At 39.2% G+C, this 23,771-nt stretch overlaps 1 protein-coding gene across 3 annotated transcripts in view; it reads left to right on the top strand.

The window, feature by feature from the left end:
* The window catches only part of NCOA7 (nuclear receptor coactivator 7), a 144,166-nt gene that overhangs the window by 20,020 nt on the left and 100,375 nt on the right, over window positions 1-23,771 (top strand). For 2 of the 3 annotated variants that reach the window (XM_029223478.1, XM_029223479.1), the window contains exon 2: window positions 5,219-5,329. In XM_029223478.1, the coding sequence (XP_029079311.1) occupies window positions 5,280-5,329 (50 nt within the window). In that variant the 5' untranslated portion in view covers window positions 5,219-5,279. Of the gene's footprint in view, window positions 1-5,218; window positions 5,330-22,119; window positions 22,140-23,771 lie in introns of all 3 variants that reach the window. The other variant, XM_029223480.1, reaches the window with a different exon arrangement.

The following is a 23,771-nucleotide window of genomic DNA, read 5'->3' on the forward strand; positions in this document are numbered from 1 at the left end:
AAATCTCATTTGCACGTTCTCTTCCTAGAGAGAACTTATGAAGTGATCTGTCTAGCCCAGAGTTGATTCTTCATTTAGAGTATCTAGGAGATTTGATGAAACCTCTGTACTCATCTTAGGTAAAAGAGCACTGAAACCCACATTTGTTTAATTCTTTTCAGGTCGAATTTCATTTCCCTAGGCAAAGAATAATGGAGTAAGAGTTGATGAGGTCTCCAGTCATTTTGCCATCCATTGCCTTTGTCCCATTCAAGTGATAGACCACTGGCCTGTCCTTTATCATCACCTTGATTCAGGCATAACTTTTTAGTTCTTTGTTGCCATTAAGTTCTGTTTTCTGTTGCTTTGCTTCTGTGACACACATTTGTTTATCTGGGAGCGTTATCTCCTAGATGCTCCCCCTACATGTTTGTGGCGGACTTTTGTTCTATTTCTGTGTCTTTCTTCCCAGGTTTCTTGTTAAAAAGAGTATTCAAACTTCTGACCTTGGTTAACACTGATATTTGAATACCCTTTACGTGTTTAGATGACAGTATGGCTTTGAGAAAGACTGAACACCTGTCATATTTCAGTATAAGTCTAAGTATTTTCTAGGAGGAAATGTCTGCATAGAACGGTACATTTTGGTCTGTTCCTTATGTGGACAAATTTAGTGTGACCAAGCCTTAAAGCATGTTGTTGTCATTATTTCATTTGTATAATAGGAAACCTGTTGTTGGGAAAACAGTTGATGGACATCATGGGTGCTCGGGTGTTTTTCTAGTCCTCGCTGGTTATACCTGAATGAACAAGGAGCTGCAGTGTAGATGTGAAGCCAAAAAGCCACACTGGGCTGTGGGTCCACACTGGTTTGATGTAGTTAGGGAGTCTGGTAGCTCTGTCCTTAAATCCCTTCTAAGTGGTGTCATGGGGAGCATCAGACATTTGCTGGTGACACAGAAAATACTTTGTCTTCAACACAGCTCTTATGAGGTAAGGATTTTGTATGTGCCGGTTTCTTTTGGTTTTTTGTTTTTTTGAATAATGAACTGAATGTAGGTTTAAATTGACCATTCTGATTTAAGATTACAAAATAATATTTAAATAGAAGCTACATCTTGTGTTCCCTCATACACCATAAATGCAGGAGACTCTTGTAATTATGTAATACACCGTAAATGTAATACACCGTAAATGTAAAAATGTAACACACTGTAAATGCAGGAGACTCTTGTAATTCAGTGTTTGGACGAGTCTAGCGTTTATTGATGTGAGGAGAAAGTCAGCATTAAATGAAAAAAGGGCTTTTAAGAAGCCCATTATAACCACTTATAATGGAAAATGTAGTTCCCATTAGAGACTGATTTAAAGGAGCTCTGGCTCTTCACTGAAGCGTGAAAGCTGCTGGGTGATGCGCTGTGCAAATCATTTTTATAGCATCCTTTGCTGATCTCTTTCTGGTTAATCCGTTGGTGTGCCTAGACCTGAAAGAACTGCATCTGTCTTGTTTAAGAAATGTATAAATTCCCAGAAATTTAAAAGAAACCAAAGATTTGGGTATTTTTTTATTTATCAAAGAGAAAATGGAAAAAGAGCTCTGCCAGTTCTAAACAGACACAGCAGCACCAGATGTCAGTTCTCGGATCATTTAATCTTTTCCTCTTGTACTTATTTTTGTCAATATTTTTCCACTGGAACCACATATTAGTTTCTGGCTCAGCTTGCAATATAAAAATTTTCCAGTTAGATTGTTATGACTTCATTTTTATTCATGAGGGGAAATCTAATAAACAGAGATCATCACATATGGTGGCATGCAGGAGAGGAACTTTAAAATAAACCACCTGGCCCAGGGCAGGGCAGAAAGCCAGGGTTCTAATTCTATCTGGAGTTCCAGAGAGGCTGGCTTGAACCTACATTCTCCATTTCCAAATAATTGTTAATTTGGGAGGAATCCTTGGATTGATATCAGTTTGTCATATAATTGATCTTATCCCCAGGACTGGATTAATTCCTTGCTTAGCTTTTATGTGGCTTTTCTGCCTAGTTCTGTGTTAGGTATTTAGGGAAGTATAAGGAAAGTATGAAACATGATGGTTTTTGCCTTGGAGGAGCTTTGGTTTGTTTGGGGCTGAGGAGGGTAAGTGAAGTGGCATTGTCACACAGCGTACGATTAAGTGCCTCACAGTAAGTGATAAGTGACACGTGAAGTACGCTTACACGGCCAAGAGAGAAGGGCACACGAGTGGTCGGGGGAGCAGAATTGGGCCCTTGTGCTGGATCTGGTCAGAAGGAGTGTAGCAAGGTTACCTCAGGCTTGGGAAAAGAGTAAGGATTAAGGTATAGAGTTCGGGAGGAGCCCAGTGGGTTCAGGCCACATGTGAAATGGAGGTTAGGAGAGTTGGACACTTGGCCACTGTCTTTTCTTTGTTACCACAGTTCTTGAATGAGTACTTCCCTCATTCATTGAGTCATGGCTTTCATCCCCACTACTCCACTGAGGCAGTCCTATTGGAGGTCTCAGTGACCCCCGTCCTACTCATGGCCAGGTACATTTGTCCTAACCTGTAGAGTCTACGCCGAGGCGTTGGAGGCTGCTGATTCCAGACCACGCTTTCTAACTCATCTCCAAATGCTTTCTGGCTCCAAAGGTTATCGAAAGACATTGAAATGTACACCAAACTGGATTTAAATCTCTGCTCCACCAAGGCTGGTAATGTTGAACTAGGGAAATTGGTACCTCTCAGCCTCAGTTTAATGGAAGTAAGGATACCTAACTCATATTGTGGGTGTAAGGATTAAAAGAGAGAACATGGGGATAATACGTTGAAATAGTGACTTAACAGAAGGTAGGCATCGTGGTTGGTTTTCTTTCTCTGCCCGGTAGCTACTCTGCCCATCTTGCCCTTTTCATGCACATACTTATGCTCAGGTATTCCCTCTTTCTGGAATGCTGTCTCTTTTTCCTCTTTACTTATTGAAATCCTCACCACCCTAGAAGGTTTACTTTGTCACCTCAATCAAAATTGAACTTTGTGTCTTCTGGTTTCTTAGTGTCATTGTTCGGACAGCTCCAGGTTACTAACTCCACATTTTGTTGTGGAGTTAGTTTAACCAATTGTATCCCATTGACCTGACATGCATCTTAATTTCCCTACTGGTTGGTAAATCCCTTGAGGGCACCACCATGTCAAAGCCATGGAGATAAAGCAGTAAGAGTTGAAACTGTGTCATCCATTGTTTCCATACAGGACCCTGTGCATAGTTGTCATGCCTGCAGGGTGTTATCGTACTGTTTTTGTTTTTTTTCCCCTTAACTACAGCCATATGTTGATAATTTCTAAATCTTTTTCTCTAGCCCTCGCTGCACTCCTGTGCTTTACGTGAAATCAAACATCTGGTGAATGTTTCCAGTTGACTATCCCATGAGCACTCAAAGGCAGCATGTCCAAAACTGATCTTTCATCTGTTTCTGCCCCCTTCCTCCAAATGCATGCCACTTCCTGTAGATTGTATCATATCTGTAGTTTCACAGTCTACCCAGTCCCTGAAGCAGAAACTTGGAAAGCATTTATCATTCCTTTCTGTCCCATGTTGTCTACATGGAATGAGTCACCAAATCTGAACTCATTTGCCTCCTAAATATTTTCTGAACTTGTGCCCCCTCCTTCTGTGTCAAATACTGCTGGCCGAAGTGTGGGCCCTCCTCTCTCTACTAGTTTTACTGTAATATCTTTCTACTGCGTCCGTTTTCCCCGTTCTCGATCCTCTCAAGTCCATCCTCTGTGATCTGTATGTGTTACACTCCCTCCTCCCCTTCGGTGATGTCTGCCGGGCGTGGTGCCCTTGGGCCAGCATGATCACTTAGTGACACAGGTGCCGACAAAGGTGCAGGGAAGGGGGTGGTAGCACATAACGCATAGCTAGGATCAAGTTCAAACTCTTCAGCATGACATGAAAGGTCTTCATGACCTTAATCTTGCCTGTGTCTTCATCCTCATCTCCCACTGTTGCCCTGCTTCACATTTGATCCTGGAGCAACAGAGAAATATTGTGTCTCCCTGCTTTTGTTCAAGCTGGACTTGCTTCCTGTACCGTTTAACCAGGAACCCATACTCATCCTTGAGATCTTGGTGTATGTGGGGATTGCGGTGGGGTGGGCCCTGCATAAGGCTAAGTGTTCTTCCTCTAGGCCCTGTGCCTTCTTCATAGTGATTTGTATCCCATTGACCTGAAATCCTAAGTGTCTCCCTTGCAAGACAATAAATTTCATTAGGCCAAATATCATGTTTTATTTATCTTTGGTCTCTGATACTTATCACAGTACCTTCCCTGTAATATATGTTGTGAATTAAATTGTTTACGGAGTTGAGATGGATTAATAAATAATTTTGATTAATGAAAATTCTTTGCTTTTACTTTGAGACTCATTCAGGGTGAGAAGACAGATTTTAGGAAAGGTTAATGCTGTGCAGACAGTTTAGATTAGTGAACCAGGCAGTAAGTAGATATTGGGAAATTTTGAGCAGGGGCATGGCATGATGAAAGTGATATTTAAGGAAGATCGATCTGGAGACAACCTCTTATTACAGGTTTAAATTAGGTTGCTTCTGGGAAACTTAGGTGAGGGTTGCAGGGGTGGGAAGGAAGGAGTGGCAGAGAGAAGCATATAAAGCCATTCTGAAGAATAGCTTCCTGAGGCTTTGTACTTTCATTTCCACATTTGCTTAAGTGGGACGTACTCGCTGGCATGTTTCCGAAGTAAAATAGAGCACTGATTTGTTTTTAAAGAAAGAACATTCTTGTAAAACACCTAAGTGATCCATTTTTCCTCATTATGTATGAGACATATTTGTCATTAACGGCTTCAAAGGAGTGATTATAAATTCAGAAATTAAAAAAAAATTAGCTTCTGCATAGCTAGCCTAAAGCCTTCTAAAGTCAGTGGTTTTTGTTTTAGCACGTTTTGAAATAATTGTTAATTATGAGGAAAATACTTCAGTTTATTTTTCCAGCCACTTTTTATTTTATAGTTTAACTCTTCCATTCTAACTGTAGTTTCCTGCCCCCCTCCCCTTCCCACGGGGGCATTTGTATTTCATATATGACTCATGTGACTATGCTTACTGGTTAAAGTTTAGCTTCCATTTGTTGGGGCCATGTAGCTCCACCCTGCTTCATTCTTCATATTGCCGTTATAAACTTCTTAATTTACAGTCACTTTGTTATTTTTTTTCAGGGTGATGACCCATTGATTAAAAAGGAATTTTGCAAATATTTTGCACTTTTGATTGCATATTATGGATACCAAGGAAGAGAAGAAGGAACGGAAACAAAGTTATTTTGCTCGGTAAGCATTCATTTTGCAAATTTATATCAGAACTTAAAAAATGTTTGAGGGGACTTTATTCTTAAAGTATTACTTGGCATTTTGTGATTTGTGACTGTTCGTAAACAGAGCAGGTAACCAGTAGAAGTTAAATGCACTTTGTTTCATCCTTTTTCTTATTTACACTAGAGAAGTAACATTTGATTGGTTCTTCTCTTTCTGTCCTTGACAGTTCTCTCAGGCCAGTACTGCTCAGGGAATCTAACATTCTATATGCATTGCACTGCAGATTGCTCAGAATCCTGTGTTTAACAACCTACATTGAATTTTAAATCCTAAGTACTTAGTTCCTGCTGCTCTGTAGCTTAATTAGTTGAGTTATAACTAAAACTCTATGACATATTTAAAGCTTATTACTTTGTGGGGTGTCTATTACTAAAAAGTATTTTTGTAGGTAAATGGAATGGATGAAATTGTATCATTGCAGTACCTGTCATTTTTAAAGCTTGAACTCGTCCAACATATGTACATGTGTTAGTATCTGAATAGGAGTAATCTACTATATTATTGGTTACTATTTACAGATTTAAACATCTGTATGGCAGCCACTCACTAATCATAATAACATGAATGGTTCATTAAAACATTTATAAATCATTTTGATGGCTGGAATGTTTTCAAACTCAGTGCGAGAACATAGGCTTAAAATGATCATTATGGTCTCCTAAATTGAAATACTTCTTAAGAACTAATTCAGTCTCACCACATCCCCAGCCCCAATATTCTTGTTAAAGATGCACTTCCCGTTTTCCAAATGTAAGTCTTGGAAACTGAAAAACAAAGTTTTTCTTTGATGTTTTTATTCAGAAATTAAGCTAGGTTTTAGATTGTTAAGGAACTACTATGTGCCAAGTACTTTACTTATTATTTCATTTATCTTCACAATAAACTTGTGAAATAGGTTTTCTCCCTGTTTTATTAATGAGATAACTCAGAAAGTAAGTATTTTGTCCGTTTCATGTAGTGTAAGAGTCAGTATTCAAATATAGGGTTGTATCCAAAGGACATGTTTCACTTAGTAATAGTAAACCATGAATAAGAATTTTTGGAAAACAAGAGTTATACTATTAATTTTAGTGAATTATTTTTTCCTATTAGGACCCCAGAGAGTAGCAAGATTGTTTGGGGAGGGAAGAAATCAGGCATCTAATGGGTGAACCATTGAAAGATAGGACACTTAGAATAAACAAGAACTAAATGTTTATTCTGAGATAATTGTAGATTCACATGTAGTTCTAAGAAATAATACAGAGATATCTTATACCTTTCATCTAGTTTCCCACCTTACATAACTATTGTATAATAAATATCACAAGGAAATTGACATTGATACAGTCCATTAACCTTATTCAGATTTCACCAGGGTTTACAAGCACTGAAGCACTCATTTGTGTATGGGTGTGTGTGTGTGTGTGTGTGTGTGTATTTAGTTCTGTTCAGTTTTATTACGTGTAGATTTGTGTGGCCACCATCACAATCAAGATACAGAACAATTCCATCAAAAATATCCCATGTGCTACCCTTTTGTAGCCATATTCACCTTCTTCCTTCTGCCCATCCACTCCTGACAACCACTAATCTGTTTTCCATCTCTATAATTTGTCATTTCAAAAATATTATATGAATGGAATCATACAGTATCTAATGTTTTGAGATTTTTTTTCACTTCGTTCAATTCCCTTGATATCTTAGTCTATTCAGACTGCTGTAACAAAATACCACAGACTGAGTGGCTTACAAACAACAGAAATTATTTCTCGCAGTTCTAGAGGCTGGAAGTCCAAGACCAGGGAGCCATCATGGTCAGGCTTTATGTCTGGTGAGAGCCCCCTTCCTGGTTCATCAAAGGCCACCTTCTCACTGTAACTTCACGTGGTGAAAGCGGCAAGGAGCTTTCTCAGGCCTCTTTTATAAGTGCACTAATTCCATTCATGAGAGTTCTGCCCCTCATAACCTAATCACCTCCCAAAGACATCAATCTCCTAATACCGTCACATTGGGCATTAGGTTTCAGCATATGAATTTTGGGGGTACACAAACATTCAGATCATAGCACTTGAGATCTGCCCAAGATGTTGTATGTATCAACAGTTTGTTCCTTTTTATTGCTGAGTAGTATTCCATGTTATGGACGTATCACAATTTTTTAACCCTTCACCCATTGAAGGACATTTGGGTTGTTTCTACTTTGGGACTGTTACAAATAAAGCTAGGATCATTTGTGTAAAGATTTTTTTGTGAGTGTCAGTTTTAATTTATCTGGGATAAAGGCTCAATGGAATGGCTGAGTCGAATGATAAGTACATGTTTAATTTTATAAGGAACTGCTGGACTCTTTTCCAGAGTGGCTATACCGTTTTCTACTCCTTCCCATCTGCAATGTATAAATGATCCAGTTTCTTGGCACCCTCATCAGCATTCGGTATTGTCACTCTTTTTTATTTTAACCATACTGAGAGGTGTATGGTGATATCTCATTGTAGTTTTAATTTGCATTGCTTTAATGACTAATGAGGTTCAACATCTTTTCATGTGCTTATTAGCCATCTGTCCATCTTCTTCAGCACAATGTCTTTTCATGTGTTTTGTCTGTGTTCTAACTGGATTGTTTTCTTACTGTTCAGTGTTGCGAGTTCTTTATATGTTCTAGATACTAGTCCTTTGATATGTGGTTTGCCAGTATTTTCTTTCAGTGTGTAGCTTTTCTTTTCAACTTGCTAAAACAGTCTTTTGCAAAGCAAAAGTTTTAAATTTTAATTTTAATGATTCAATTTATTAGTTTTTCATTTTATGCATTGTGCTTTTGGCATCAAGTCTAACGACTCTTTGCCTAGTCCTAGGTCCTGAAGATTTTCTTTCATTTTTTCTAAATATTTTATAGTATTATGTTTCATACTTAAGTTGGTGATCCATCTTGAGTTAATTTTTATATAAGATGTGAATTTAGGTCAAGATTCTCTCTCTTTTTTTTTTGGCCTAGGGATGCCTCTATATAGTGATTTCAAAGGCTGTAGTGCCTTCTCAGTTTGCTTCCAAACTGATTCTAACAGTAAAGGTGACTGTGGTTCACGAACAACCTGCTCATGGCTAACCATGTCTTGCTCCTAAGATGTAGAGTGAGGGGAGCCCCTTAAACTGAGAATGCAAGATGAAACTTCTGGAAGAACAGCATACTTTTTTCAACTCAGAAATACAAAATTTAATTGTCATGCTTGCCTTGACCTCTTGTGGAAAGTATTCTAGCAGTGAAAAAGAAAAACATATCCAAAAATGGAGAGTGATCCTAGGAGCATAGGGATAGCAGGACAAGGCCAATAGTCAGTGGTACCATTAAAATAGTAAATCACCGTGACTAGTTACTAGGAAATGAGAGAGAGAGAGAAAAGATAAACCTGCAGTTTAGCTACTGTAATGCAGTTGCAGCCCCAAATGGTCAAGCTATTAAAAGCAAAAAGCAAACAAACAAACAAACACTCCAAAAACTTTATTATCAGAAAAGAGGCAGCCAAAGTTATAAATCTTTTCAACTACCTCTGACTAAACTGTGGAATTCCATAAAGTGGAATCACCAGCTGGACCTGCCTGAAAGCTGGTTTCTGACAACCTAGGGCAGTTTGCTCTGGAGTGTGTGTATACGGGCCCTCCAAGCAAGATCTCTAGGGAGGAATATAGAGTCAGGCCAAGGGTGCAGCCATACCACCTTACGCAAATCTCTGCTGGTGTGCAGAGGAGAGCAAAAGGAAGATTTGCCCTGATTTCTGCCTGCTACCACAATATGTATCAGAAATCCTAAAAATTGCTTTTAACCCCCCCATCCCTTTACCCTTCTGATTATTTAAATAGTCTCTGTTTTCTTCGTGCACTATTTCACCCTGGGGTTTCATAAACATTGTATGATTGTATGTAGTAAATAATCCTTTACCTACCCCCTTTGTTGATGGTTCTCTCTCTCTCTCTCTCTGACGTTAACATCAAAGCAAAGTTTAAAAGGCCCCATTTTAATAATTTTGGATTGAAATTAGTGATTCGAGGATCACCCAATACTTTCTTTCTTATAATTTATCTTGAAATATACCTGTGTAGATCTACATGGACATGTGAGTCAGCATCACTACTAGATAAATCTATTCTGGATAAGCCCTACGGAGTTTTCAGGATCTCCTGGCTCTGCCCCACCTGGTTTTCACCATCTTCAGTGTTTTGTACCAGTTGTTTATTACAGATCAAATGATTCATGAGACACTTTTCCATGCTTTTGCAAATAATTTGTATATACAAAATTAGTATATTATATATGTGTGTATTAATTCCTTGATACTTGACAGGTCTTGAAACCAAATGAAAAACTGAATTATTGGGCTTCCCTGGTGGCGCAGTGGTTGAGAGTCCGCCTGCCAATGCAGGGGACACGGGTTCGTGCCCCGGCCCGGGAAGATCCCACATGCCGCGGAGCGGCTGGGCCCGTGAGCCATGGCCGCTGAGCCTGCGCGTCCGGAGCCTGTGCTCCGCAACGGGAGAGGCCCGCGTACCGCAAAAAAAAAAAAAAAGAAAAAGAAAAACTGAATTATTAAAGCAAATTGTACTTTCTGTACTATCCTCTGGAGTGATCGTTATTCATTATGGCCCCTGCTCCCTCTTTCTTCCCTTGTAGTTAGAATGCAGGTATTTTTTTTTTCAGAAGTGCTACAAGGGCTCCCTTCTTCCACACTCATTTTGACATTATTTGGCTTCTGCAGAATTTAGTACCCTTTTCGTGATTTTTGTGTAGGTCCCTTTGTGCTCTTTATATATATGTTTCATCCCCAAATATGATTTGACTGCTTTGGAAATTTAGACTCAAGGGGTTTGAATAACTTCACTGAGATTACACAGCAGGTGGGTGAGGCAGCATTTGTGCCCAACCCTGTCCTTCTCCATCCAGAGCTTATGCTCTGAATGCTGCCCAGGGCCACGTGGCAGCTCAGTGGCAGGATGGCGCCCATAGAACACAGGTTACCTGACCTCGTGCTGCTCACATCGTGGGTTGAGTAGATTTCTGTGGGCAGTCCTGGCAGCTTAACATTGATTTATACCACTGTAAATTAATGTGCAGAAATGCATCCTGGATTCCAAAGATCTAAGTTATAAGTGACCTTTTCTAAAAACAACTTGTTTATAACTTGAAGACATCCCATAACCCATGTCTTATATACTTTATCCATCCGTAATATGGTTAATGTCAGACTGTTAACCAACCAAGGCAATAGGAAACATGCAGTCTGTATACCCCACCTGTGTAAGTCAGTGGTTTGCATTACAGTGATCCACTTTACACCCTAGGATTGCATCTTGTCTAAAAAGAGTAGCTGCCCATAATAGAAATGAATGCAGAGATAACATCTGGACAGAAAATCTCAGCTTGCCCTCTTGGTCAAGTCCAGAGTCTAAGATCCAGCGGAAGGCGTCACCTGGATGTGCCTGGCCGGTTGATCTGCAGCAGTGCTGAGGACAACAGGGAGTGCTCCCAGCTCCAGCCCCATGGAGGCAGTCTTTGAACCTTAGGGGAAGAGCCGTCTCTTTGTGGTACAGCTGGGCTAAGAATGCATATACCACGTGGGAGGAGTGGTGTGGTGTGAACTCTTGCCCTTCCTTTAATAAACAGTCTCTAATTGTTTTTTCCTGCTAGCCAAGGACCATTAGAGAAGAAACTTAGTATGTCCCAGATTTGAGGAAAAACCCTATTACTACCAGTTGTTGGATTCAGACATTGTCATATTGCAGAGTTTAATTGAGTTGGTATATGAAAAGCAAATAGACCCGTTTTAAGTGCTTGGTACATGTTAACTCTATACCTTCTTAATATTTGGTTAATGTCCTCTCAGTTTTACTACGCCTACTGATTCTCAAGTTAATAATAATAACACTTGTGGTGCTCTATAAAGTACTTGCATGTGCACTCCCTCACGTCAACCTCACCATGACCCTATGAGTGATAGAATTGCAGGTGATGAATCTGTAGTTCGGAAGGTTAGATAACTTGCCTCCAGTCACTTAGCCTTTAAATGGAGGGTCTGGCCCCTGAACCCCAGTCTGCTTTGTCTGTATCTCTGATTATTTTTCTTCATTCTATGTTGTATCAGTTTAAACAGCATTAAACATTAATTTTTACTTTGTCTGAGAGGGGGATTAGAACATATTCATAGCATCATAAGTAGGGGAAGTTGTATATGGATTTGGAAGTAAATGTTCTAGTTAACTTTATTGGAAACCATATCTGATTTCAGCTTCTAAGAACCACTCTAGAGGGCTGTTGGCGCTGTTAGGGACACATGCCTGTAGTGATCCATAGTCCTATCCAAGGACAGTCTCGTGTGTGACCTTCTGGGCTCCTATTTGCTGTTTATGTGTTTACAGTCATTCTCCCCCGAGATGGGCCATCTGGAGGGAAGGGACTCAGCAGTAGTTCAGTGTTCTTTCCTTGTGCCTTGTTAAGTACTGGTTGACATATAACAAGTGTTAAGTTTTTTTTTTGTGTGTGTGGTACGCGGGCCTTTCACTGCTGTGGCCTCTCCCGCTGCGGAGCACAGGCTCCGGACGCGCAGGTTCAGCGGCCATGGCTCACGGGCCCAGCCGCTCCGCGGCATGTGGAATCCTATCGGACCGGGGCGCGAACCCGCGTCCCCTGCATAGACAGGCGGACTCTCAACCACTGTGCCACCAGGGAAGCCCGTTAAGTATTTTTTGACCAACTGACAGATTGAGAATATTTAAAACAGCTTCTTTAATGTAGGATATAAATGGTTTGTGAGTCTTAATTTTTGTCACTATAAATTTTTCAGTATCCAGGAATTTTATTAATCTTAAAAAAATTGAGAATATTTTAAAACCATTTCCTGTGAAAAAGCTGTGTGTGCCTTATTTGAAAATATTACTAATTACCAAGTAAATGCTTGCCTGAGCTGTAATGCCTTTTAAGGCTTATGTTTCCTATTTTCTTGATTTGAATTCAGATCAAGTGGCTCTTAAGGGAATATTTACATATTGCTTGTCATTCATTACTGGGAAAAACAGCCATGGCCAAGTTTGACCTGCTAATGCTTTCAGGAAATCATTAACTTTTTTTTTTACAGATTAAAAAAAAAATGCATATAAACATTTAGCCATTAACAGTTAGACTCATGCTTTTGGCTTCATTTTTAAAGAACAGGCAGAGTTACTTGATTTAATTCCATGGAGAATACTGCTTTTCAAGCTGTAGGTTACCAACCCTTTGGGGCGTCATGAAATCAATTTAGTGGATAGGAACCAGCATTGTTTTAATGGAATGGAATAGGATAGATCAATCTGGACTGAGCTAGACTGAATAGAAAATATCAGCATCTGTTGTATGTAGTCAGAATAAATAATATTTCATGAAAATTTTCTTTTAAATATTTATAAGGATGTTTATATTGAATCACAATTAAAAATTTATTTTTATTTTGGGCCATATTGAACAGTGACTCATTGATTTAGAGGATTCTTTGGTGCTTAGTATACTGGCAGTGAGGTTATTTTTCCTCACTGAAAAACAAATTTCCTTGATCTAACACACATCGACCAACTGCTCAAAGAAAGCCGTACATAAGGCACTTGTTATATAAATATGCTTTCCCACAGTGCAGTGTAATGGGTCTAACTAATTTTAAGGATAAATGACAAGCATGTCTCTGTTTAACCTGAAATTCCCTTGCTGATCTGGACTGTCCCAGATCCTAGAGCGAGACCCAAGGAAACTGTAATTCAACAAAACCACCAGATGGAATTAAGCTTAGACAACTTCCGCTTTGGGGCCTCCTGAAGGTTTCTTCTCTGTAGGACTACTTACTATCTGTGGAGCTGTATAGTTTTCTTTTCTCTTAAATGAGAATAATAATAGTACCTACCTTTTAAGATTGTTGAGAATTAAATTAAGATTGTACTGAATTAAAATGTATGAAGTCTTTGTAATAAGCACTATTGAAAAATAAGCACTAATGAATTTTAATGTAAAAGCATGTTGCCTAAGTAAGGAGTATAGGAATAAATGAGAAATTGAGAAAAAGCAAGAATAAATATATAGGCATAAATTTGGTGTACATTTCAGGGAGTTTATCTATCCCTTGAAACTTGTCCATGCTCTCGTCATGGCCTTCAGTGAAAGACCGAAGACATGACTCCAAGACACAGAAAGACCAAAGCATGTGAAAAGTACATGGTTTAAGCCACCTCCCTCCTTTTTTTTTTTTTTCCTCCTTCTTAAATGTTGTTGCTGACAGTCAAGAAAGACTTCAGCTGAGCTCACTCCTGAGTTTGGATTTAAATTTGACACGACTGGCTCAAGATACTCTTGTCACATGCATTTGAAACCGTTCATTGTTGCTGGTACAACAACTTTTCAGCAAGAGAAAATTGAGTTCTGAACCAGAAAATGCTTTGTGCTCACAGCTCTGAAAGTTCATCGCTCATGCTTGTAGTCCAGCATGTCGGTGATTTTAGTAGAAATTTTCCTGTCTTCCCCGCCCCCCACAAATTCATATCTGAAAATTCCTACAGTCTTCACCCCCTCTAACTCATAAGTCAAATGCTGATTGCATTTCCTCCCTCACATCCTCCCACATTAGTCTTCCTGAGGTGCACTTCAGATATGTCACTTCTGCATCCCTAGTTCTTCCCTTGAATTTGAGGTTCTGCCCAATACGGCTCGTTCCTACCTTTCTGTCTTTATCTCCTACTTCGATTTTCTATACATGTCTTACTCTTTGCCCCCTCAGAACTTTGCTTTCATCATACAAAGAACTGCCCTTCTCCATCCTCTTTTTATTTACAGTGATGTCAAACCCATCACTCTGGCACACCCATCTTTAATTATGACATTGTCTCCTTGAGGCCTTTCCTGTTTCATTTAATCCTTCACCACCTCCCACACACATAACTAGATGTACCCTCCCTTGCCACTTGAGCCAAGGCATTACTAGGCTTCCTTATCCCTTCTCTTGAGGCCCTTAGCATAGTCTATCTTTGGATACACCCAGTAGCACTCTCATCTTCTCTGCCTTATTTGCTTGTGTTATTTATTGTCAGTTCTTTTTCGTTTTTATATTCCTCATAGGGTCTAGCTTCATGCCCTGCACCTAACAGTCATTCACTCTGAATGATAACCAACATGTACTATGTAACAGGGATTGATTTGTGTACTTGTCTAATCCCATAATTACCCTGTTATCATCCTAATTACAGACAAAGATGCTAAGCTGTATCGTAGATGTAATTTGCCCAAGGTCACATAATTATGAAGTAGCAGATCTAGGACTCAACCCTGGTATGCCTGACCTCACAGACCACAATCTTAATTACCATGTCATATTCTTCATTAAACTATGTTGAATTGAATTTCGTAGAACCTTATCAGTTACCCATAAATAGGACTCACTGATCTAAATGATACAATAATTAAATGTGTTTAAGTACTAAACTGATATTTTCTGATTTTCGGTGTAGAGGAATTATTAGGAACTTTGGAACAAGTTAAGGAATCTCTGCTCTTTCAAGGAAACTTTGTAAGTCCCTACATACCAGTGAAAAAGTCAGCAATCTCCTGACCTTCCTCTATAGTTTGGGGGTATATCAAGGATTCCCCTGTTATTTCTTCTCTAAGTCAGAGTTGGAGGCCCTAACAGGTGAAAATCTTCCAGCTTGGTCACTTCTGTTGTAAAGACGATTACCTGGTGCTTGTGCCACAGGGCATGTGTTCATGCATTTTTACTTCCCTCTTCCTTCATTTACTATTTTAAATAAAGTTTGCATAACCAAAATGGTTAATGTCCCATTTTTTTTTCTGTACTCATTTTGTGGTATATTATGCCAGTGAACATGCTGCAGGCTTGCCTACTTGTTTTAGCTTTTTGCTTCTCACACGTAAATGAAAACAGTATTGAAAATGATAGGGGGCCAGGTTTAAAGAGACTGGGCAAGACGTAGGGTGGCCTATGGTTTGCAAATGTGATTCGGCACCAAATAAAACAGACAGATGAGTCAGCACCACAGAGCATGAATCTGAGGGTCCTAGGGATGAGAAGGGAAAATGTTAGTTGGATTGGGGGGCCTGGATCTCTTCCCAAAGCAAGACGTGATCTAGCATCTGCTGAGGCAGAAGGTGCTGGAGAGCAAGGAGGGCTTTTTTTTTTTTAAAGAAGATGTTGGGGGTAGGAGTTTTTATTAATTAATTAATTTATTTTTGCTGTGTTGGGTCTTCGTTGCTGTGCGAGGGCTTTCTCTAGTTGTGGCAAGTGGGGGCCACTCTTCATCGCGGTACACGGGCCCCTCACTGTCTCGGCCTCTCTTGTTGTGGAGCACAGGCTCCGGACGCGCAGGCTCAGCAGTTGCGGCTCACGGGCCCAGCCGCTCCGCGGCATGTGGGATCTTCCCGGACCAGGGCTCGAACCCGTGTCCCCCGCATTAGCAGGCAGATTCTCAACCACTGCGCCACCAGGGAAGCCCGAGGGCTTTTCTTAATGGTTCCATTACTAGAACCGTGCAACTGATTTCACTTGGAGAAGAATCAAAGGTGACTTTGAGGTGGATATATCGTGTACTGAAATGAGAAATGTAGCTTGGTGGTTTTGAGACAAGGTTTCTTTAGGTGTGGACAGAGAGTATGATGTACATATAGAAGAACCAGAAAACAAGGCTATGGAGTACATCACAATTTTAAAATGGTATTTATTAATGTACTTATGGAATACTTGACAAACTAGATGGCCAAAATATGATCCTGTGAACTTAGGAAATGGTTAGAGGCCAGTTATCCGTGCTTAAGATATTCTTTTCTATACTTAGAAAAAAAGCAACCATGAAACCTGATTATATTTCTAAATCACTCTGTAGCATTTAAAATACAGTTTGCACATACATGTTCAAGAACACATCTGTTGTACGAAGCAGAATAGATTCAAAATTGACTGATCCTGCTTTTTAGGTGGCATGATTTGAACCACATTACTGTAATGTGTGATTTGAGCTAGGTCATTAATCTTTCCATTAACTTTTCCTGTGTATGTGAAAATGTTACTGTTGATTATGACAGCCTTGGTGCTTGTTCTTCACAGTTTAGAGCTTGAAGAGATTTGGGTTTAGAAGTTGTGTAATATATAATTTAAAGCAGATGAATTTCGATATTTCAGATTAATTTTGTTAGCACAGCAGAAAGCTGAATGGTAATTTGGTTATTTCATTTTCAGAAGGTAACTGAAGCAGACGCTGGTGAGGTCATTGGGGACTGAGCCATCTCCATTTCAATGGCTCCATCATTTTTTTTAAGTGGGGGATAATTCCTTTTACTTTGCTAAATCAACTGCTTTCACTAGATACTGAGAGAAATTTGATTTTTTTTAACTGCAACTCTGAGCTTATGTAATCAGGATTTCAGGATATTTTTTCTTTTATGAGAGTAGATGTATTTTAAATGTAAAAATGAGTAATATGTCCACATTATATATATGAAAACATAATTTTTCTTTTATAAGAGTATATGGATTTTTTAAATAAAAGAAATGTTATAAACACATGTATTTATCTTTAAGTGAAATTTGCACTGTCTTAACAGGTCATTGAAAACTTAAAATTATAAAATTGATTGAGTTATAAACCTAATCTACATAATTTTTACCTTCCTGTTTATTTTTAATGCATAGGAAAATCTTTCTCTAATTTTGAATTTGGTTTTTATATTATTATCTGATACAAGTAGATACTTAAGACATCCCCTAGTTCTCTGATCTAATCAAAGGTAAGACTTTATTAGAGTCATTTGATGTTTATCATTGAATTTGAAGTATATTGTTGTGTTAGGAGGAGAACCTTATGCATTTCATATGTCTCAGACAGACCTTATGTGCCTGCACCTGTTGAGCCCAGAGGACAGAGTGCCAAGCACAACAAATTTGGGTCTTGTTCTTATGGAGATTACTTTTCACAAGGACATTAAAGAAACACGTAAATGCATATGTCAATAGAAATTGCAGTGTTTGCTCTGAGGGAAAATAACAGGATGTTATGAAAGAATTGCAAGGGAAGTATCCACATTAGACAAGAGTGATGTTCAAGAAAGAACTCTGGAGAAAAATGACATTTAAGCAGATCTTGGGTATGAGCATGAATTTCCCACATGATCTACGTATTTAGGAGAAGGACTGGGGAAAAAGGAAGGGAGCGACTATTCTAAGTAGGGGGAAACACTTAGACTTCACATCTTTAAGGTGGGAAAAAGCTTGGCAGGTTCTTGGATCTGCAAGAAGGTCAGTGTGGCTGGAAGAGTACATTTAGCGAGGATAGCTCAAGAAGGGTGGAGAGTAGTCTGGGGCAGGTCATTCAGGGCCTTGTTGGTGATGTTTGGGAATAAGGATTAAGCATGGATGGAGATGCCATGACATGAAATGGGAAAACTAGAAAAGTAACAATTTTGAGAGGGAATCTCAAGACTTTAAGTTTGGATGTGTTAAGTTTGAGATGTCTATGAGACATCCCAGTGGAACCATTGTATGTACAATTAATTGGATATGTGAATCTGGAGTGAAAACAGAATGGTCTGGGCTGAGATAGAAATTGAAGAGTTGTTGGCCCCAGCCATAGGAATGGATGAGATCATGTAGGGAGAGTGTAAAGTGAAAAGAGAACAGAAGGAATGGGGAACAGAATTGGGTAAACCCAACATATAGTGATCTAGTAGGATGAAATCCAACAGAAGTGGAATCACAGTAGTCAGGAGAACAGAGCAAGCATTTGAAGAAGGAGAGAATGATCAGAAGTTTTGAAAGGAGAGAGTGGTAAATTGAGATGTGGACTGAAAAGTATCCATTAAGTTTGGCCACTTGGAAGTCACTGATGATTTGAATAAAAGCAGTTTCAGTACCATGATGGGAGAAGCCAGTTTAATGTAAATGGGGAATAAGGGAGTGGAAGCAGAGCTTCTAGGCAGTTCTTCTCGGAACTTGTCTGGGAAGGGAAGCCAAAAATTAGGGCCATGGCAGGAGGGAGATGTGGAGGTCAAGGAAGAGTACGTTTTTGAAGATGGAGGAGGAAGAGAAGCTATTTGAGCATGTCTGTCAGGTAATGGATATGATCATTCAGACAGGGCGGTCCCTCAGAGAGGCTAACTTAATGACTGACCCTTGTGTAAAGTCATGAGAATATTAGCAAAGCAATAAAGCAGGAGATGAGCCACACCAGGTCACCTGTACCCTGTCCATCCGGGGTCTATAACAACTTTATTGTCTATATTGATGATACCACACTCTCCTTTGCTGATCGCTCACTGTGTGCCAGGAGCTTTACAGATATGACCTCGTTTAAATCTCAGGACAACCCCTGGGCTAGATGATGGTATTTTCCTCATTTTGACAGATGAGGAAACAGGCTCAGAGTGGTTTAGTGAATTCCCAAGTTATACAACTAACAAGTAATGGAGCCGGGAATTCTTCCTTCTTGTGTCCTACTCCAAAGCCTTCATGAACCACTACCCCCATAGCACCCTCCAAGTATAATATAAAAATAGAATAAATCTGTTCCATAATAGAAATGTTCAGTTGTAATATCTTCATTGAAAACTTTATAGAAATTTTCCCATAAAAGGTTTTTTAACAGTTACTTAAATAATTTATTAGAATGTGCCCTCTTTGGAGTATATATCCAGAGGTAGTTGGAGAATTCCTAAGTGTTTAAGTTTATAGAACTTTTGGGTATTAATTTAAGAAACAGATGTACCAGCTTGGAATTAGAGTACCTTGGTGGTATTAACTTTTTTTTTTTTTTAACCAATATGAATTTAAAAATAAACTAAAAGTGACTGAATTTTAAAATATTAATGTTTTAATACAATTATTCTGTTGTAGGTGAGCATCAATTGTTCATGTCTATTTTAAATGCAAAATGCTAATCTTAATGCTGTGGGCAATAACATCTGTATAGGAACTTGATGGACAGTAAGTTTGATGAGAAGGGCTGGTTGGGCCTGTTGAAGTATCCTCTTCTGTGTACAGAAAGCAAGGCACTAGCAAATCTTCCTGCTAGTAAGTAATAATGTGCAGTGCAGAGTCTGTATGACTTGGATAGCAGCTGGGAAATTTCTTTTCCTGCATTCAGAAATCTAATGTGTCTCCATGACTTTCTTTTAGTACACAGTTTCTTTTATAGGCACATCATATGAGAAACTTCAGCCCCTCTCTAAGAGTAGGTCTGGGATGTAGAAGTACCAGGTAATAGAGTAAGTAGGTAACTAGGAGGCTTGAAAGAAGTGACTGAGAGATCAGAAAGAAAAGACAGCATTTCCTTAAATAAGTGTCAAGTTTATATAAACTTGATATCTCCTTTTCTTCCACTCCTCATCTTACTACAGGCGCCACGTCTAAGTTCAGAAACATAAAATCTTTTAGTTGAAAGACAAAGGTCATCTGGGCTACCAAGCCATGGCCGGAAACTCTGCTGCATCTGACAAATAGGCCTTTTCCAGCCTGGATTTGAGTTTTTCCAACCAGAGGAATGTCGCAGGGACTCCCAAGGCTACTTGTTTCTTGCTTGAAAAGCTCTTGTTACTAGACAGTTGTTTTTTAATTTTTAGTTAAAATTTATTTCCTTTCAACTTATTCCTCTCATTCCCAGTTACTTAGGATCCACACAAAATAAATAAAATCCCTCTTTCGTATATTCTCATCGCATGTATTTGAAGATAACATCATATTCTCTCTGAACCTTTTCTTTTCCAGGCTGACTATCCTAAGTTTCTAAATCTCTTCACATAAAATAGTTTTCAGATTCTTCACCATCTTGGTATGGTCTTGAATAATGTATTTGTAGGAATATTACTTGTTATCCTTACTTTTGTTAATACAGCATCATATTTCCTTAGTTTGTTGACAGTCATACTCACACTGAGGGAAAAGAGTGTTTTTCCTTGAGAATTGTAATTTTAATTTTATCTTGTTTTCCATTCATTATTCAGTTACCAGGAAGTTTGAAGCCTGATTTTCAACATCAAACCTATTTGCTGTCCTTTCCAGCTTGGGCCAAATTACACAGCCTGAACAGCATGCCTTCTACGTCCTTATCCAAATAGTTGATAAAAATGCTGGATTGGAGAGCTTTATGCAGTCTGGCATATTCATTATTTAACTACTACCATTAGTAGTTAAATAATTATCTTTAAGTCTTTCTACTTGCTGTAAATCAATTTTCTCTAAGTTTGCTTAACCAAATTCTCTAGCTTGGCTATTTCCATCTTACTTTTAAGAAGGTAGCAACAGACATTTTCAAGAGCCTTAGTGAAATCTTGATATACTGCCTCCTGTGACTTGTCCATCAATATGCCAAATCTAGCAGCCCTATTAAAAAGATAATTATTTTAGTTTGTAGTCACTCATTTTAGCATACCAATGGTGGCTCCAAGCAGCCAATAATTCATCTTTAAGCAATCACAAATGATTTGTCTAATATCTGTCAGTTTATTTTTTGGGAGTTGGTATCAAGCTGCTTTTAGTGTGTCATTTCTAGAATCTGTGTTGTTTTTCTTTTTAACCAGGATTTTTTTTTTTCTTTTAATCTTTTCCCGTGATTCTTACTGGTAATGGTTCTACCACTCAAGGAGTTGCTTCTTACAGGGCTAGAGACTTCATCCCGGATTTCATTTTCTTCTTAGCCATGGATGCTCTGTGCTTTTTAGTTTTTCACCTAGTCTGTTTTTTTTCTTTCTTTTTTTTTTTTTTTGTGGTACACGGGCCTCTCACTGCTGTGGCCTCTCCCATTGTGGAGCGCAGGCTCAGCGGCCATGGCTCACGGGCCCAGCTGCTCCGCGGCATGTGGGATCTTCCTGGACCGGGGCACGAACCCGTGTCCCTTGCGTCGGCAGGCGGACTCTCAACCACTGCACCACCAGGGAAGCCCACCTAGTCTGTTTGATAGAGCTGCAAAATAGGATTGGACTAGATCTACTTTATCTCTCTTGTAAGTTAACTTCATCCTGGGTGCCATAGGCAGTGGGCCTATTGCTTCTCATCCCTTCATCCTCTCAACATCCATAGAATTTCCGTATTACTTTTTCCTTTGCATTGTTTACAAACTTCTATTCATTCAGATCTTCAGCTGTCCATTGTTGTTCTTAGAGGTTTGTGTCATTTGTTTTTTGCTTTTGTTTGAGTTTCATTATGTGCCTTTCTGCCATCCCTTATTCATGCCCGTTGAAAGCATGGGTTCATGAGGAAGCATTTGTTTCTGGAGATGCTTTCTGCTTTGCCTCTTCAACAGGCTCATCTGTGATGGAGTTGGCAGAATTGTTTTGAAAGAACGTATGCCTCTTGAGCCATTTCCCTTTTAGACTGTGGCCTTGAAGTCGTACTCATCTGTCCTTTCCCTCAGGAAACATTTGTAAGAATGCACGGTCTGGTGTAATAACAGGATGCTTATAAGGTAGTAACAATGGGATAAATACTGGAACCGGTGTGACTGCCAAGTGCTATGAGTGTGGGGCAAAAGAAGTGACTGTCCAAAGGAGCTTGGGCATCATCGTCAAAGAGGTGACATTGGGCTGTCTTCAGATACCATAAAGAGAGAATGAAGGAGGGAAGACTGGGTAGATGCATGGTCACGTGAAAGTGCATATGAGATTGCATGTGACTGGGACACTGAGAGAGATTTCCTTAGATCATTTGGGTGAGTTGTCTTGCACTATCTACTGTATACTAAGATATCTTCCTTTTAATTTACAGTCACAATCTTCAGCTGAAAGGTAAGAGGAAAACATCGTTGAAGACCCAAATCCACAAGATTCTTACCCAGAACTTCCAAGTCACTAGAGAATCATTTCAGTTTTTTTCCATTGTGGATCAATCCCTTGACCATGTGTCTGGACAAGTTCCTCTTGACTGATGGTTTTGATAATTGTTAGGAGGTTCTCTGCCACTTTGTCCTAACTAACACAACCTGGTCAAATTTTGGTTGCTTTCAAACCCCCCTCCCTTACAGGGAGCCCCCAGTACTTTACTCTTTCTCTTTTAACTATTATAGCAATCAATAAAACAAGCACTGAATTACTTTATTACTTGCTAGGTAAGAAATCACACACGAATTCATTGTTAATGCTAATGAAGGATTGAAGTTTGAATTCTGGAGAGGAAGAATGAGTCCATAAGCCCACAAGCAATTAGTTTTAACAAGTCCCATTTGTCATTGGTCAGTAAAGAGGCTTCATTTATGGCCCATGAAGGTCTAGGGTACCAAAGATGCTCAGAAGTTGAGTTTCTAATTTTTTTAATATTAATTTTTAAAATTTTATTGAAGCATAGTTCATTTACAATGTAATGTTAGTTTCTGCTGTACAGCAAAATGACTCAGTTATACATATATATATATATTCTTTTCATATCCTTCTCCATTATGGTTTATCACAAGGTATTGAATATACCCTGTGCTATACAGTAGGATCTTGTTGTTTTTCCATCCTGTATATACTGGTTTGCATCTGCTAATCCCAAACTCCCAATCTTTCCCGCTTCCACCCCCCTCCCCCTTGGCAACCACAAGTCTGTTCTCTATGTCTGTGAGTCTGTTCCTGTTTCATAGATATGTTTATTTGTATCATATTTTAGATTCCACATATAAGTGATATCATATGGTATTTGTCATTGTCTTTCCGACTTAGAAATTGAGTTTTTAAAATCAGCTTTGGCTGATGGGCTACTCAGAATTCACAACCAGGTATAATGAAACACAGCACCAAGTTTACCTCCTAGGGAAGTGCTGCTATGATTGGGAAGTTCTTTGGCAGGACTCATGAAGGACAGCTAGGATCTCAGAAGCTTCTGTTGTTTTCCACAGCCAGGTTGGTCCAGATCTCACACCAGTGTGATGTCATCATCCTGTGTCCCCAATGTGGCATGGTCTCTGAGCCTGCTCTCTCCCCTGCCACATGTTCTGCCCACCAAAATTCTGTTACTAGTTTCAGTTTCTCTCTGGAGCCACTGAATAACTTTCTTTCTTGCATCTTATCTAAATTATTTTCCAACTTCTGGACATTGTGTTTAATGAAACTAATTTTTTTCAAGATAAAATTTTGCTCCAATCTATGTGCCCATGGAGTAAAACTGTTGGTCCTAGAAATTTAGTGACTTATTAATTCGAGGTCATAAATTTTAAGTGATTCTCATAGTTTGACCTCATTGTGGAGAAAATGATAAATTAAGGAAGAAGCAGAAACCAGGAAAGGCAAATGTGCTCATAGTGAAATCACGCACAGACACATAAACTATTTAGTTGTCTAGGCAGACAACTAAAACGCTTAGAAGAAATAAGTGGGGCAGGCCTTTGGTGTCAGTCTGGGTGGAGGCAGGATGCTTTGCGGGCTTTAGCATCCTCCCTCATG

This window comes from Monodon monoceros, unplaced genomic scaffold, assembly GCF_005190385.1.
Source record: "Monodon monoceros isolate NGI ecotype Baffin Bay Population unplaced genomic scaffold, NGI_Narwhal_1 Super_Scaffold_15, whole genome shotgun sequence".
Taxonomy (NCBI): domain Eukaryota; kingdom Metazoa; phylum Chordata; class Mammalia; order Artiodactyla; family Monodontidae; genus Monodon; species Monodon monoceros.